At 44.2% G+C, this 17,783-nt stretch overlaps 1 protein-coding gene across 1 annotated transcript in view; it reads left to right on the top strand.

The window, feature by feature from the left end:
* The window catches only part of TENM4 (teneurin transmembrane protein 4), a 215,150-nt gene that overhangs the window by 161,179 nt on the left and 36,188 nt on the right, over positions 1-17,783 (top strand). The window contains exons 15-16 of the mRNA XM_044668931.1: positions 383-537; positions 6,252-7,129. Coding sequence (XP_044524866.1) covers positions 383-537; positions 6,252-7,129 — 1,033 coding nt within the window. The remainder of the gene's footprint in view (positions 1-382; positions 538-6,251; positions 7,130-17,783) is intronic.

Below are 17,783 nucleotides of genomic sequence, written 5' to 3'. Positions count from 1 at the left end.
GACACTTGCTGGCTATGTGATCCTGGGGCAGTCACCCATCCTGACTAAGCCTCTTATCCATAAATTCTGCCTAGCCCCTACCTCCCCCTCCCCAAATCTCTCTCTTTTTCTTTCTGTCTTTCCTTCTTTCCTCCTTTCCTCCTTTCTTTCTCTTTCTTCCTTTCTTCCTTCCTTTCTTCCTTTCTTTTTCTCTCTTTCCTTTCCTCCCTCCCTCTCTCTCTCTCTCTTTTTCTCTCTCCCTTTGTAAGCTCTTTAGTTATATTATTTTATTTGTTTTACTTATTTATTTATTATTGCTTTAGTTATTTTTTTGTTAGTTAGCTCTTAAAGTCTACAGAAATGCTAGTTGTTGTCTTATTATTATTATCTTTCCTCCCCACAGGTATAACAGTAGACAAATTTGGGCTGATCTACTTTGTGGATGGCACCATGATCAGGCGCATTGATCAGAATGGGATTATCTCCACTCTCCTGGGATCCAATGACCTGACCTCCACCCGGCCTCTCAGCTGTGACTCTATCATGGATATATCTCAGGTGAAAAAGGTCCCTGAGTTGAGCAACACCCCAGGCAGGAAGCTCTTGTCTTGCAGGTCCCTGAGATCTCATTTCGGCTGTCCCAGACCTCGAGCTCCCACAGAGGATCTAGCCGGAGCCTGTTTCTTTGTGGCCTGGTCATTTGGCACAGCCCAACTCTGACCTGAATCAGATTAACATCGAGGAAACAGTGGTTTGCACACATATACTTTTGCCTGAATTAGCAACAACAGGAAGAGAAGTCTTGAATTACATCAGATTGCAAATTGGTTACAGCCTCGATCAACGCTAGCTTTTTAAGCCCTTCAGCTCATAAACACAGCAGCCCACACAAGAGTGCTCTCTCTTTCAATTATGGCCTTTATTTTTAGAGCTTGTCAGGCCTCTTCCTGTGACCCAGGGCCTGTGGCCCGCCTTCTCCCCACCTCCTACAAAACACACGCTAATTCAGTGCCTAATAATAATAGTAATAAATAGTAATATTAGTCATAGTAAAAATATAAAAGATTATATAATATATAATATAACATACAATATAATATTTAACATAATGACAGTAAAAAATAAATAGTAAAAAAATGTTTAAATCACATTTTGCTTACACATCTTATTTGACCCTCATAACTGCCCTTTATGAGGTTAGATAGTACCTACATTCTGATCTTGGGTCTGGCTCAACCTCCTTCCTCTATTCACTGATTAAATTCCTACCCAGTCTTTCAATCAAGCATCAGATGTCCTCTTCTATGGAATGATAGTAGGCTGAAAGCTAGGCCTGAGGTTCCATTCAAATAGAGAGCTTCCAAGTGAGGAAACGCCCCTGAGGGTTTCCTTTGCCACTTAGGGACTTAAGAGAGGGGCTGTGCTCAGAATTTTGTGCAAGGGTGCCCCAGCCAATAGATATTAGAAGTTGGACTTGAACTCAGTCCTTGCTCCATTCAAGGCCAGCTCTCTAGCTGCCATAACCAGAAAAGAACTTCCCTAAATTATTTGTCTTGTCTTATTATTGTTCCCAGTTTGACGATGAATCAACATAGGCCAAGTGAAATCAAATGGCCCAGCCTCAGCCACACATTAGGATGAGAACGCAGGTCTTCTGACCTTTGGTCCAGCATTCTCTTAGCTAAGATCCGCTTAAAAGGCTTTCTAGGAGGTTTACTGAGATCATCATGAATGTCTTCCTTCTTTGCTGGCTCTCCTTCCTAGTCACGTTGTCAGATGAAGTGATAGCTATAGATGTGTAAGTGTAAGTAAGATTTGCAATCAGAAGGCAGCCAGAAAGGGCCTTGGAGGCGAGAAAGGTTCCAAAACATGGAATCCCTGCTCAAAAGAACGTCCAAACGCTCTTGCTTACTCATTACATGGACTCGTGGAAGTCATTTGTCTACCCTGGGCCCCAATTCACCCCTTTATTAAATAAGGCTTTGGACTCCGTTCTTTGTTCCAGCATTCTGCGCTTTGAAGCCCCCTTTTCAACTCTTACTATTCCGCGTTCCAACGTTCTACGCTCTGATGTCCTTTTCCAGCTCTACTGTTCCTTAAATCTGCACACGAACTCTCAGGAGCATACACGTACTTTCCTGCATTTGGGGATCATCTTTTCATCATTTGTGACAGCCAGAATGGTCTCTGCAGTCAGGTCCCCAGGGGATACGAGAGCAGAGGGTATAAAATATTTAGCTGCCAACATTGACAAGAAATGAGTTTTAAGAAAATGAAAATTCCCTTGTCACTTTAGAGTAAACCGTGGTCTTGATGCTAACCGAAGGCGGCCGGGAAGCCATACTGCAAAGAGGATTAGAAGGCATGAAGGCAGTCGTGACAGAAAGCTCTAACACCCTCCATAAGAAGAGAAAACAGAGGCCAGAGGCAGAAGAAAGATTAGGAATAGGGAAACCGCGTCAGAAAGAGAGGGATGAGGGAGGTGAATCATCGCCGCCATCAACAAGCCACCGCTTCTTTCAACATTCATTCATTCACTCATTCATTCATTCATTCATTCGGCGACCCTTGTCCATTCCTACTGGGCACAGATCCCAGGACCCGAGCTGGGAAAGATACCGATGAGAAAAGAAATGGAGAGAAAGCCCTGCCCCACCATGTGGCATGTGTGGAAGCACACGTTATTGAGGCAAATTCTTATAATACAGATAGGACGCGATAGGTGATACCAGTCTAGCAGAGTCAGCCAAAGCATTAGGAAGGCTCAGAGAAGAGAAATAAATAAGAAAAAATAGTGAAAGGTGATGGAACACATTAAGGTTTGCAAAGCACATATCTTATAGGATCCCCGTTTGATTTTTACAGAAGAGGAAATTGAAGAATGAAGTGAAGTGACTTGCCCAGGGTCCCTCCATTAGTCAGTACCAGAGGTAGGATTCAAGCATGGATCTTCTTGACTCCCCATGCAACGCTCATTGCCAACGAGGGAGATTATTGAAGGCTACACAGGAGGGGTGGCAAGCCACACAAAGCTGTTGTTGTTGTAGCAGGGTTGTTTTTTGTTTTTTTGTTTTTTTTACCTTTTATTAGACATGAGCATTGTGAGAGCAGAAAACCATCTCATGAGTGACAATAAGCTTTTATAAATAGGTCCCTAATGAGTGCTGTTGAGCTAGGGCTTGAAGGATGCGTCAGTATGGTCCATGAAGACTTAAGCCTTTCCCCAGGAGCAGTGGACCATGGAGGAGGGTGGGATAGGATCCTGGAGTTTGATTCCAAAAATCCAGGTTCAAGTCCCTGCTCAGATGCTCTCTCTCACCTCTTAGAACCTCCGCTTCCCCATCTGTAAGATGGAAATATTTTTCATCTCTCCAGCTGATTGCTCTCTCTGTGTAAAGTTCTTTTCTAGACGTTGAGAGAAATAGAGAGATGGCTAAGATGATGCCCCTACCCTCAAGAACTAAGGAATGGAGTGGATGAGATAAAGCATAAACACAAGAAATAAGAGTAAAACAATCAAAGACTTAAATGACATGTCAAGATGCCAGAATCTAAGATGTCATGAAACTGTGTAAGATGGATCTGTTCCACAGACGCTAACTGCCGTCTGAGTTCAGAAATGAGAGAGCAGGTAGGAGACTCAGTGGATAGAGCATCAGACCTGGAGTTGGGAGATCCTGGGCTCAAATCCAGCCTTAGACTCTTCCTAGCTGTGACCCTGGGCAAGTCACTTAACACCCATTGTCTAGCCCTTACCGCATTTCTGCTTTGGAACCAATACTTAGTATTGATTCTAAGACGGAAGATAAAGGTTTAAAAAAAAAGCCAAAGGGGCAGCTGGGTAACTCAGTGGATTGAGAGCCAGGCCTAGAGACGGGAGGTCCTAGGTTCAAACCCGGCCTCAGACACTTCCCAGCTGTGTGACCCTGGGCAAGTCACTTGACCCCCATTGCCCACCCTTACCAATCTTCCACCTATGAGACAATACACCCAAGTACAAGGGTTTATTAAAAAAAAAAAAAAAAAAAAAAAAGCCAAAACAAGAACCACAAATTGCCTAGCCCTTGCTGCTCTGTTGTCTTAGTTTTGATACTATGACAAAAGGTAAGGGTTTCATTAAAATAAAATAAAATAATAAAATAAAGTTCAGAGATGAGGAAGGTTATTTCAGGCTGGGCTAAAGAAGGGAGACCTCAAGAGGAAGGCAATCAGTCAATAAGCATTTATTATCAACCTTCTATGTACCCGGCACTAAGCTAAAGCTGAAATGTGACTTGGCTAGTCAGAAATCCTCTGCCAGGTTTTGCATGTAGTTTGGGAAATATGGTGCATCATTTTTGTCCTTGCTATTCAGATAAATCCTGCTTGTTCTCCAAAAGGAAGAAATGGGTCAAAGTTGCAGAGAGAGCATTCATCTCAATTTAAAAAAAAAAAAAAAAAAACCTTCCCAACAAAGTTGTTCAAAAGTAAAATGGGCTGCTTCAATAGGGTATAAGTTTCCTATTCCTTGGACATCCACTTGTCGAGGATATTATCAGGGGGAATTACTAATCATGTGAATTGAACTAGATGTCTTCTTCAACATTCTGGACCTCAGTTTCCTCAGTCTTAATATGTAGATTAAAAAGGCTTCCACAACCCAGCTCACACCACTTTTACAATATGATCAGAGATTTAGAAAGGATTCCTAATCCAATACCTAAATGAAAGGGATCCCCATTACAGTATATCTGAAAAGTGGTCCTCTAACCCCTACTGGTAGACCTCTACAGAGGAGGAACCCATCATTTCCTAAAGTAGCATATTCTGTCTGGGACAACTCTGATGGTTAAGAAGTTTTCCCGAAATAAAATCTAAATTAATCTCTTTGTTGCTTCGGCACAGTAACTCATCAATCTTATGGTGCTGTCTAAATGTGAGGGACAGGAATTGTAGCCTATGCAAACTCAGGGCCACTTCCATCCCTTGATGAAGCATTGTGTGAAGACTTCTGTGTGTAGTGGTGTGTCAGAGTGAAATAAAACCAGCTTTAAGAGTCAGGAAAACTGGGTTCAAAACTCAACCCCGGACCCATACTGACTACGTCCCTGAGCAAGTCACTTAACTCAATTTTTTAGGCGATTCTAAACTAAAAGTTGCAGAGAACGTTTCCTCCTCTGGAGGTTGCATACATCAATTAAGCCAGAGATCTAATTTCTATAGATAATATTAAATAGTTTTAATATATTTACTGTTTCCTTTTTTTTTTTTTTGCAAGAACTCGGGAAAGTCTAAAACTATGATTTAATCCATATGGGAAATTCCCAACATAGATGCAGATAGGAAAGTCATCTGTAATTGATAAACTTCAAATGTTCTGGCAGGGGAGGTGGGGAGAGGAGACTGTCACTTAGCCAGTATCAGTCAGCATAGGGACTTCAGGCTCCCCACTCTATGGAGCCATTGCCTTTATGTTAGTTAATATGTCCCACCTTCCTCCTTCCCCAGGCTTTCCCTGATCCCTGAGTGAGAGGTACTTTGTCCCTCTGCTATTCCCTAGTGTTTTTGTGCCTTCCTGATGTATTTATCATATAATAATGTGTGCCACATCCAACTCCATATATAAATATGTTCTATATCTAATGCCATATATAATAATAAATATAAATATAATAATAATGTAAAATTTATATATGATATATAAATATATAATGATGTGTGCCACATCCAACTCCATATATAAATATGTTCTATATCTAACTCCATATATAATAATAAATATAAATATAACAATAATGTAAAATTTATATATAAGATATATAAATATATAATAATGTGTGCTACATCTAACTCCATATACATGTGGCACACATTTTTATATATTATATATGTTATATACATATATTTTTTAATCTTCATCTCTGACTTAGTAACAATTCTAAGACCAAGGGGCAACAATGGTTAGGCCAATGGGGTCAAGTGACTTGCCCAGGGACACCCAGCTAGGAAGTATCTGAGGCCAGATTTGAGCCTAGATCTTCCCCTCTCCAGACCTGGCATTCTACCCGCTGTGCCCCTTTGCCACCCTTCCACAGGTCTCATTAACTTTAATAGACTTCAGTTTCTTTGAGGATCAAGATTATATCTTGTCTAAACTTGGTCTCTCTAACAGAACCAGGGCTCTGTACATGGTGGGGAATTTAATAAGTATTTATGGAAGGAGCGGCGGTCCTTGGAATCGGACGAGCTGTGGGAAATAGCAGTTCACCTTATATCTGAATCTCTCTTGCCAGGTTCGCCTGGAGTGGCCCACCGACTTGGCGATCAACCCCATGGATAACTCCCTCTACGTTCTGGACAACAACGTGGTCCTGCAGATCTCTGAGAACCATCAAGTGCGCATCGTGGCCGGGAGGCCCATGCACTGCCAGGTGCCCGGCATCGACCACTTCCTCCTGAGCAAGGTGGCGGTCCACGCCACCCTGGAGTCCGCCACGGCCCTGGCCGTCTCCCACAACGGGGTCCTCTACATCGCCGAGACCGACGAAAAGAAGATCAACCGAATCCGTCAGGTCACCACCAACGGGGAGATTTCTCTGGTCGCCGGTGCCCCCAGCGGCTGCGACTGCAAGAATGATGCCAACTGTGACTGCTTCTCCGGGGACGACGGCTACGCCAAGGATGCCAAACTGAACTCGCCGTCTTCCCTGGCCGTGTGTGCCGACGGGGAGCTCTACGTGGCCGATCTGGGGAACATCAGGATCCGCTTTATCCGGAAAAACAAGCCGTTCCTGAACACCCAGAACCTGTACGAGCTGTCCTCCCCCATTGACCAGGAGCTCTACCTGTTTGACACGAGCGGGAGACACCTGTACACCCAGAGCCTCCCCACGGGGGATTACCTGTACAACTTCACTTACACGGGCGACGGCGACATCACCCTCATCACGGACAACAATGGCAACGTGCTGAATGTGCGCAGGGACTCCACTGGAATGCCCCTGTGGCTCGTGGTCCCAGACGGCCAGGTGTACTGGGTGACGATGGGTACCAACAGCGCCCTCAAAAGCGTGACGACCCAAGGGCACGAGCTGGCGCTGATGACTTACCATGGCAACTCCGGGCTCCTCGCCACCAAGAGCGATGAAAACGGATGGACCACGTTTTATGAGTGAGTAATACCATGGCTCTATTTGGCCAGCTAGTGTCATTAAACTGGGTTCTAAAAGGTTCACTTTAGGGGTAATTTGGATTGTATTTATTTTGGTTAAAAGTGACTTGTGCCTCAATGCCCAATATATTCTGGGTTTGTTTTCCTTAAGGCCTTTTCTGGGAAATTCAGATACAATATGATGTGACCGGCTGTAAAAGTCCCATCTCTCCTCCTATTACCCAAATGTCAGTGTCATTGTTGATTAGAATTAAAGTAATAGGGGCAGCTGGATAGCTCAGTGGATTGAGAGTCAGGCCTAGAGACCGGAGGTCCTAGGTTCAAATCCGGCCTCAGACACTTCCCAGCCGTGTGACCCTGGACAAGTCACTTGACCCCCATTGCCCACCCTTACCACTCTTCCACCTAGGAGCCAATACACAGAAGTTATGGGTTAAAAAAAAAAGGATTAAAGTAATAGCAATAATAAATTAAAATTAGAATCACTGAATGAGAAGGATCTTAGATATCATGAATCCAGAACCCCCCCCCCAAAGCATGAATCCCCTCTCCAAGATACCTGTCAAGTCGTTACTTAAGCATCTACTTAAGACCAGTAAGGGGGATAGCTGGGTGGCTCAGCTGATAGAACACCAGGCCTGGAGAAGGGAGATCCTGGCTTTGAATTTGGTCTCAGACACTTCGTAGCTGTGTGACTGTGGGCAAGTCTAAAAAAAATAATAATCTATTGTTCTATAGCAGTGGTTCCCAAACTTTTTTGGCCTACCACCCCCTTTCCAGAAAAAAATATTACTTAGCCCCCTGGAAATTAATTTTTTTAAAAATTTTAATAGCAATTAATAGGAAAGATAAATAAATGTACCTGTGGCCATCACTGCTCCCCTTGGTCGCTGCAGCATCCACCAGGGGGCGGTGGCACCCACTTTGGGAATCACTGTTTTATAGGAAGCCTTTCCTAAACCTTTTAATTCCAGCATTTTTCCTCTTTTAATTATTTCCTATTTATTTTGTATATATTTGTTTGCATATTATGTATTTTACGATATAGATTGTAAGCTCCTTGAAGGGAGGGACTACCTTTTGCGTCTTTTTGTATCTCCAGCATATAACACAGTGTCTGGCACATAGGAGGCACTTAAGAAATATTTATTATTGAAAAAGAAGATAAAAAAAGATAGTGTTGCCTCATAGAAATAAGGAAGTTTGAAAGAAGGAAGAGCTTAGGGGAACCGATATTAAACTCTGTATTGAGTGGGTTGGGTTGGAGATGTGTGGAGGACATCCAGTTCCACATCTTTATAAAAAAAAGCTGTTGGTAACCATTTATAAGATCACTGAATTTAAACTTAGAAGGGACCTGACCAATCCTCTTGATCTAGTCTTGTCATTTTACAAAAGAGGAAACTGAGGCTGGGGTGTCTCCAAGAGTGATTTATTCAAAATCATGCAGTAAAAAAGAGAGCTGGGATTCAATCTAGTTCTCACTCTAATGCTCTTTCCAGATTCATGCTATTAAAATCAGAACAGAAACTCTAGAACCCAGTTCTTAGTTCTGTGATGCTGCCTTTTGTAAAAGTGAAATTTGGGAGATGCCATCTAAAAGTGTATATATTTCTATGGACATGGGAAATGTATCAAAACTACATTTCCCGTGATCCAACATGGTCCAACTGGTTTCCGTTTCCGGGTCTTTGGGCTTGGGGAGGCCGACGTCTTGACCCAGGGAAGAGCTTAAATCTCCTGGGTTAGGAGGGAGTGGCCTCTTGGCCAGTAGGCTCTTGGCGAGCAGACTCGGAGACAGTAATGGAGGCGGCAGTTTTGAATGCTTACAAGCGCGTGGTCTAATAACTTATCTATCAGCATGGCTTTAATTAAAATACTAATTTATATTATTATACCAGCCTTTATCATTTTTAATATTTATACTTTCCAGCTTCCCCGACCAACAGCAATAAAAGAAGTAATTGCCTCGATTTCTAAAGCATGTTTTGGGTTGTAAAGAAAGCAGTTCTGTGTGTGACCTATAGCATTTCATCCTCCCAATGGCCCTGTGAGAGTTAAGTCTGACTGTTATTTATTTATTTATCATTCCCATTTTACAGATAAGAAAGCAGGGTTGCTCAGCAGGACTTAAACCCAGCTCTTCCTAACTCCAAGACCCCGATTCAGTATTGGTCCAGCAGATAGAAGCATACATTTGAGGAAACTGAGACAGACCTTACCTGACTTGCCCAGAGACAGTGGATAGTGGCTGGGATAGCCTGGGGTCATCTTTGAATTCAGGTCCAGACCCAGTGCTCTGTGCACTCTGGCGTCATCTAGTGGCCGCTAGCAGGAAGCATCCGTTAGGTCATCACAGCGCTAACCATTCGGAACGCCCTCAGCCCCTTGTCCATTTCCAGGCTTTCCCTAGGAAATAGACATGGATCTGCAGCAGGGTAGAAATGGGCGGGGCCAAGCAAGGCGGAGCTCTGCTGCCAGGAGGAAAGGAAGCAGCTGCCAAGCCAATAGCACTTCCTGTTGGAAAACAGAACAGCCTTACCTACACTCCGGATTGGTGTCCTGGGCTCAGCCCTTCCTCCTGGGTGATAGGAGCTGGAGCAATCCGGATCTCACCCACAAGGAGGAAAGAAAAGGAGGGAGGGAGGGAGGGAAACCTCAAATTGCTGTGTTCTTGGAGTCTTGTGTCTGCCATTTATCCATCTTCTGCCTCAATTACTGTCCACTCTCATTCTTCTCTGCCCTCACTGGGCCTGCCTCCAGCCCTAGCAGCTGTTTCTAATCCGTCTTGGGTTTAGGAAGAAAAATCATCACACTTGTTAGCACTATGTCTCAAATAAGAGTAAATAGGTGATAAGGGAAATCCTAAGGGACTCTGTGCAAAGTACAAGAACTTGACTGTAGGAATTTGAAACATCTATTTGGGCTGTTCAAGGATACTTTTGGCTTCTTTCCTTTTCTTGGCTATGTTTCAAATATATGAGCTACCCAATAGTTAATTGACTTCTAGAGAAGCTCTAGAGAAGATAGTTCTGTGAAGCCCAAAATAAATTTGCATCGACTTAAAATTTGACCAGATAGGGAGCAGCTGGGTAGCTCAGAGGATTGAGAGTCAGGCCTAGAGACAGGAGATCCTGGGTTCAAATCTGACTTCAGACACTTCCCAGTTGTGTGACCCTGGGGAAAATCACTTGACCCCCATTGCCTACCCTTACCACTCTCCTGCCCTAGAGCCAATACACAGTTTTGACTCCAAGACAGAAGGTAAGGGTTTAAAAAAAAAAATTTTTTTTGACCAGATGTTTTATCATCTCAGGAATCTGAAGGAAGAAAGCACATGATTGATGACTGTTTTGTATTCACATACATAAATTACCTTCCTCTAGGAAAGACTCCCTTAGATACTTGCTAGCTATGTGACCCTGGGCAAGTCACTTAACCTCCATTGTCTAGTCCTGACCACTCTTCTGCCTTGGAACCAATACACAATATTGATTCTTAGATGGAAGGTAAGGGTTTAAAAGTAAAGGAAAAGATTCCCTCTATACCCAATAATGGCAGGGAAGAAAACATGGCATTCTGAAGGCTTTCCCAGTGTACTAAAGGATTTAGCAGTTCCTGAGATGCTAGAAATCTCTTAAGTGTAGTCCCAGCAATGAACTTTATGTCTGCCCTCCCAGAACCAGCCTGCCTAAATTTGGAGAGGTACATTTCCTAATAATTTAGCCACCAGTGATGATATTTTTAAACCCAGGAACTCGTGACTACCTTCTTCTAAACTATGATGGAAATTTCATCCAACTAGCATTTATTAAACACCCACTGTTTGCAGAGTTCTGTGCTCATCACTGGAGAAGATATAAAATTGTGATGACACATATTCCCTTCATTCCTAAAGTTTGCCATCCAACAGAGAAGATTTAAATTTGCTTGGGTGGAAAGAGCACCCATAAGTCTGGGATCACAAATCCTTGCATAATAAAAAGTAGATAAGTATAATTGTCCCTAAAATACACAGTGTTGTCTCAGGTCACTGCTGTAGATTATTTTGTCCAAAACGCAAGAGACCTGTTAATTTTTTAAGGAGAAAGAACCTTGGAAAATAGCAATTATCTTGATTAATTCATTGAAATGGAAAATATACTAAATAATTCAGTCGTCTCCAGAGCCCAGCCAAACCATTTTCTTTACTATTTAGCCAATGCAAAGTATTCGTTCTTGTTAAAGAAAAATATGTGGAACACCCACTTGCTCTCAGTTTCCCCAAGTCACTTTCCTGGATCCGGAATGAGCCTCTCTCTATCACAACATCCCTTCATGTCAAGTAGTCCTAAAAACCCCAATTCATACATACTCAGTTCAACAAGTAGATATTAATTAACTGCTCTGTGTTAGACACTGGAGAGTCAAGGAAAGGTGGGGGAAAGGCCCTGTCCTCAAGGAACTTCTATTCTACCAGTGGAATATAACTCAGAGACTGATACATAAAAATAAAAGACAAAGTAATTTCAGACAAGACCATGAACAGGGAGGGAACCATCAGAAAATCTCTCAATAATTATCTACTTTATCTATAGCTCTATAGATTATTATTATCGATATCTATGATAAAAATTATTATGTATAATAAGAAAAATAACCTATAGAAGGTAGAACTTGATCTTTGCTTTGAAGGAAACTGTGTTCAGTGAGATAAAGAGGAGGAAAAGCATTCTAGGCATGGGCAGAGGCAAGAGATGAGATGTCATGGACAGGGTCATTTGGAATGTGAAATACAGGAGGGGAGGAAATATGTGATCAATCTAGAAAGAGATATTGGAGCCAGATTGTGCAGGGCTCCCAATGCCATAGGGCAGCTAGATGGCACAGTGGGTAGAGTGCCACACTTAGAATTAGTTCAAATACAGCCTCAGCCAATGATTAGCTGTGTGACCCTGGGTAAGTCACTTTACCCTGTTTGCCTCAGTTTCCTCATCTATAAAATGAGCTGGAGAAGGAAATGGTAAACCACTCTAGTATCTCTGCCCAGAAAAACCCAAATGGAGACCCAAAGAGTCAGACATGATTTAAAAGGACTTAACAATGACAAAATTCAGTGCCACACATAGGTTTCTGTGTGTTATTCTAAAAGCAACAGGAAGCCACAGAAACTTGTAGAGATTGGCAGTGGTAGGATGAAGCCTTTTCTCTTCATTTCTTCCTTAAGTTGTCTGAATGTGGGCCATACCTTTTTCCCAAAATGCCTGGTTTGTATAAAATCCAAAGTACTAGCTCATGCGGGGGAATGAGATGATTCTGAGGCAGCAATTCTCCAACTCAGGACATCTTTAAGCAGAGAACCCAGAAGACTCCTCTTAGGGTATTTATTATAAAGAAAAGTCCTAAATCATGTAGAAATTGGATTAAATAACCTCTATAGTCCCTTCCTATTCAAGCCAATTTAACAAACAGTATTCAATTGACATTCATTATAAGTAAGGCACCACATTAAGTTACAAAACTTTGCAATTCCCTGAAATCTCGATTTGGAGAATCTATGATTTTGTCCCATTTCAGGGCAGCAGGTACAGCCTCTATTTGGGGGCAGTGAGAATTAGTTCCTAAATTACTGTTAGATGAAATCGTGGAAAGACCACTGAGGTAAGAGTCAATAGACCTAGATTCAGGTCCTGCTTGGCTATATTTCTTCATCATCATCACCATCATCATCGTCATCACCATCATCATTGTCTTCACCATCAGTAGTAACCATCAGTTACTAAAATATATAAATATAGTACCTACTGTGCGCCAGACACTGTGCTGAATGCAAATATTACTCTCATTTAACCATTACAACTATTCTGGGAGATTGGTGCTATTATTATCCCCCTTTTACAGATGAGTAAATGGAGGCAAACAGAAGCAAAATGACTTGCCCAGGGCCACACGGCTAGTAAGCAGCTGAGACCAGATTTGAACTTGCCTCCAAGCCCTGGGACAGCCTCACTGCTGGCTCTGGTGCTTCCCTTTCCCGGGCCTCATTTCCTTCTCTGTACCATGAGGAGATTTAAATGAGATGATCTTTCCCAGGTCTCTTCCAGCTCTGACATGATGTGAGTTGAAAGTAAAGTAATGAAACCACCTCTTTAACAACCCAAACTTCCTGCACCAAATAGCATCAGGGACAGATGGTGTGACTTGGTGTAACCAATGGGCCAAGACCAGGAGAGTGATGGCTCAGGAGCCTGCGCAGGTCATGCCAAAGCACCCTGGATCCAGGCAGGTCCCTGTCTTTCCGTGTGAACTCCTTAGCAGCAGGAGCTCCACAGAACTGTTAACAGCTCCCCGAACCCCGATCCAGCTCCTCGTAGTACTCAATCTTTGTCCTGCCCACTCCTAGAGTAAAGGCTGTCACTGCCACACACTGCCCGTTGGAATCACAGAATTTCCCAGTTGGAAGGGACACAAAGGGCCACCCAGCCTCTACGAGATGCTTGACGGGTTGGAGCATCCTCAGCTTCCACTTGGAGATGTCCCATGAAGAGGAAACCTATTCCTTGCCAAGGCTGCAGCCCATCCTACTTTGGGAAGGCGCTGGTTCTTGGCAAGCCCCAGTTGGAGTCTGGGCAGGTTCTACCCACTGATCCTGGTTCTGGAGCCAATGGAACAGGTCTAAGCCTTCTTCCCTAGGAGAAAAGCATTCTTCTAGGCTAAGTGTTGCAAGTGCCTTCAACAGATCCCAAAGGCCCATCACCATCTTAGCTGATTCTGTTGTCCCGCAATGCGTCATTTCAGTCCTTCAGAGATCCACCATGATGGTTTCCTTGGCCATGAAACATGGCGGCCCCTCCATGCCTGTAATGAGGAGCTCCTCAGTGTGTAACTAGGCTGGTCCTCAGCTCTCACACAGGCATTACAGAATTGCCAGCTGTGTAGAATCTGGCAAATCTCTCCCCATTCCACTCAACAGGTATGTATTAAGTGTCTACCATGTGCCAAGCACCGTGCTAGAGACTGGAGATTTTGCTGTTCAGTCATTTCATTCATGTCCGACCCTCTAATGGCCCCCGTTGGGATTTTCTTGGTAAAGATACCAGAGTGGTTTGCTGTGTCTTGTAGATGAGGAAACTGAGGCAGGCAGGGTTAAGTGACCTGCCCAGCAGGTGTCTGAGGCCAGATTTGAACCCAGGTCTTCCTGACTCCTGACCCAGTGCTCTCCCTGCTGTGCCACCTCACTACCAGAGGTCTGGGATATATAGACACCCCCTTCCTCCCCCCCCAAATAAACCTCCCTGCTCTCACAGAGCTTACATAGGACATATAAATAAGTAAATACAAAGTCATTCCAAGAGGGGGAAAAAAAGATTGTGCCTTGTTTGCAGAGCCTTTGAGAGCCGGGGATCATGAAGAAGAGAATGAGCATTTATTAAGCACCTACTATGAACGAGGCACTCTGCTAATCCTTCACCACAGCCTGTGAAGTAGAAGATGTATGATCCCCATTTTACATTTGAGGAAACCGAGGCAGGGGTTAGGTGACTTATCCAGGGACGAGGAATGGCTGGCAGGGGTCTGGGGTCCTCTTTGAAAGACCCAGAGCTCTGTGCACTCTGGTGCCAACTAGTGGCCACCAAAAGGAAGCATTGAAGGACTCTGGCAAAGTCCATCTTTAGCAGAGAGTCAAATAAGAGCAGCAACAACAGTGAAACAGGTAGAATGAAAAGAACTCTGGTCTGGGTTCAGTTCCTGATTCTACCACTTGCGTGACCTTAGGCAAGTCATACCCTCTCTAAGCCTCAGTTTCCTTCTCTATAAAATGGGGAGAATAATCCATTCCTTACATCCTCTCCCAGGACCATCAGAGGGAAGAAGAAAGTCATAACGAGGAGAGCTTCTGCAGGAAGCCTGTCCTGATCCCCCTTAATTCAAGTGCCGTCCCTCCGTGGATCAGCACTCGTGTCTCCCGACTGGAGCTTGTTTGTCCCTAGCTATTTGCATGTCGTCACAGGACATGGTGCTTAATCAAAGTGTAATTAATTGAAGGAGAGTCAAGCAGGATATGAGTGTTCCATCCAAGCAAGCAACAGTTCTAACTAGAATGGTTAGGTAGCTCAGTGGATAGAGTGCCATACCTAGAGATGGGAGATCCTGGGTTCAAATTTGACCTCAGATGCTTCCTCATTGTGTGTCCCTGGGCAAGTCACTTAACCCCCATTGCCTAGCCCTTACCTCTCTTCTGCCTTAGAAACTAGACTTAATATTGATTCTAAGACAGAAAGTAAAGGTTTTAGGAGGGGGAAAAAGAATCTATTCTCACTGCTCATTTTCTCTAACATCGAGCAGCATCTGTTTCAAATTTTGACTCCAGGGGAATGGAATGAGACAGCCAAGAATGTGTTCTAGTAGCCAAGGTCAGAAACAACTTTGCAAAGGAGGATGTGGCGATCACATCTCAATCTCGCTTGTAAGTTTGCCCCAGTGGGTGGCAGGCTCCACATGGGTGTTGCCTCCTTTCTTTCATTCATTCATTCATTCATTCATTCATTCTCAGCAAAATACAGTCATCGAGTATTGGTACTAGTTGGGGTTCTGCAGTGGGTTAGGTAAGGCTTGGAATGAAAGCAGACGGGTCCAAAATTTTCATTCATTTATTCATTCATTCATTCATTCATTCATTCATTCTCAGCAAAATACAATCATCGAGTATTGGTACTAGTTGGGGTTCTGCAGTGGGTTAGGTAAGGCTTGGAATGAAAGCAGACAGGTCCAGAATAGAGAATAAGATACAGAATAGAAAAGCTAACCAATAAAGTAGGAAGTGATCATCTGAATGGTATAGACGAGAAATGCTCTCTCTCTCTCTGAATCCATGCAGTAGTGTTCCAATTTCCCCTCAAGCAGAATGCAGGCTTCTGTGCTTGTCTTGGCACAACTGTCTTGACCATTTGGAGTGCGGGGTGGGAGGATGGAGAGGGCAGCAAGGTGGCCCAGTGGATAGAGTCAGGAAGACCTGACTTCAAATTTTCCTTCAGTCCCGAACTAGCTGTGTGACCCTGGACAAATCATTTCACCCTGCTTGCCTCAGTTTCCTCCTCTGTCCAATGAGCTGGAGAAGATGTCAAACTGCTCCAGTATCTTTGCCAAGAAAAGCCCAAATGGATCACAGAGAGCCAGACACGACTGAAATGACCAAACAGAAACGTGGGAGGCAGAGGGGGATGAGACGTGATTTTGTAAGCGTGAGGAATTTCCTCCACCAGTGTAGAACCGCACAGGACCACCAAATCTTCCTGATTTCCTGCCGCCACGCTGCAGCCCCTCAGATCCATGAATAGTTGCTGGATGGGAGAGGGGGCCTCGCCGGAACGCCAGTGCAGTCGTTCAGGAAATTGCTGGGTGCCAGGGACACGAACGGCTTCTCCCTGCAGGAGTCACTTGTGATTTAGGGAGGGGGGTCGTCATCATCGCCAGCCCTTATCTCTCGGGTCTGCAAAGCACTTTACAAAGGTTCCCTTCTGCGGACCTTTCACAAGAACCCTGGGAGGCTGGCACCGTCATTTCCCCCTTTTTATAGGTGGTACACAGAGAGGAAAGGACTTGCCCGGGGCACGCCAAGGCTAGATTAAAACCCAGGTCTTCCTCTTCTCCTCCCTGCTCCCTCTAGCCATCATTAGACAGGACTTCATAACCAGAGGGGTTCACCAGGGAAACTGGCATCCGTGCGAGGTAGTAAGCTCCCCATCTCTGGAGGACCCTGTTTCAGAAGGCTGTCCTCGATCCGCCCTTTGCATTAAGGGGAAGTCTGAGGACCTTCCAGTTAAAAATTCCGTGTGGCCGGGAAAGGCACTGAAAACCAAAGACCGCAAGCCAGAACTGGTTCTTGTTGTCTCTCAGCCACTTTTCAGTCACGTCCAACTCTTCTTGACCTTGTTTGGAGTTTCCTTGGAGGAGATAGGAAGTGATTCGTCATTTTCTTCTCCAGTAAATTTTACAGATGAGGAAACTGAGGAAAACAGTTAACATGATTTGCCCGGGGTCCCACAGATAGAAAGTGTCTGAGGTTGGATTTGAACTCTCTCCCCTGAGCCATCTAGCTGCTGAGTGATTTGCAGCAGATAATGTTGTTGGAACTGAGCTAAACAGACTTCTTTTTGGAGAAGACTCTAGTATGCCAGCCCTGTACTTGTTAGGGATGAGCATTGTCTGTCTCTCTCTCTCTCTCTCTCTCTCTCTCTCTCTCTCTCTCTCTCTGCCATCTTCCCACAGAGGACAGATGCTCTAGCAAAGCCTAGATGGACGCCTAGCCGCGTGGCTGCCTCTGGACATAGCTTTAATCCCTTCCTCTGCAGGATCACTTAGGAAATAGTACATCTGGGCTCCTACTGAAGCTTGGACCCCCTCCAAAACCTTAGCCTTTATAAAAACAAAATGACCCAAATTCAAGCAGCATCACAACCGATCTGACCATAGTTACTCAGGCTGACACAGGGAGCCAGGGGGAGAGAGAGACAGAGAGAAGCAGAGACAGAGACAGACAGAGAGGATGAGAGAGAGGGAGAGAGGGAGAGACAGAGAAGGTTGGGGGAGGGAGAGAAAAGGGGAGGAAAAGGGAGAGGGAGAGAGAGAGAGAGAGAGAGAGAGAGAGAGAGAGAGAGAGACAGAGAGAGAGACA

The sequence above is a fragment of the Gracilinanus agilis genome, chromosome 3, assembly GCF_016433145.1.
Source record: "Gracilinanus agilis isolate LMUSP501 chromosome 3, AgileGrace, whole genome shotgun sequence".
Taxonomy (NCBI): domain Eukaryota; kingdom Metazoa; phylum Chordata; class Mammalia; order Didelphimorphia; family Didelphidae; genus Gracilinanus; species Gracilinanus agilis.
The sequence above is the reverse complement of the archived record's forward strand: the minus strand, read 5'-3'. Positions and strand labels throughout refer to the sequence as shown.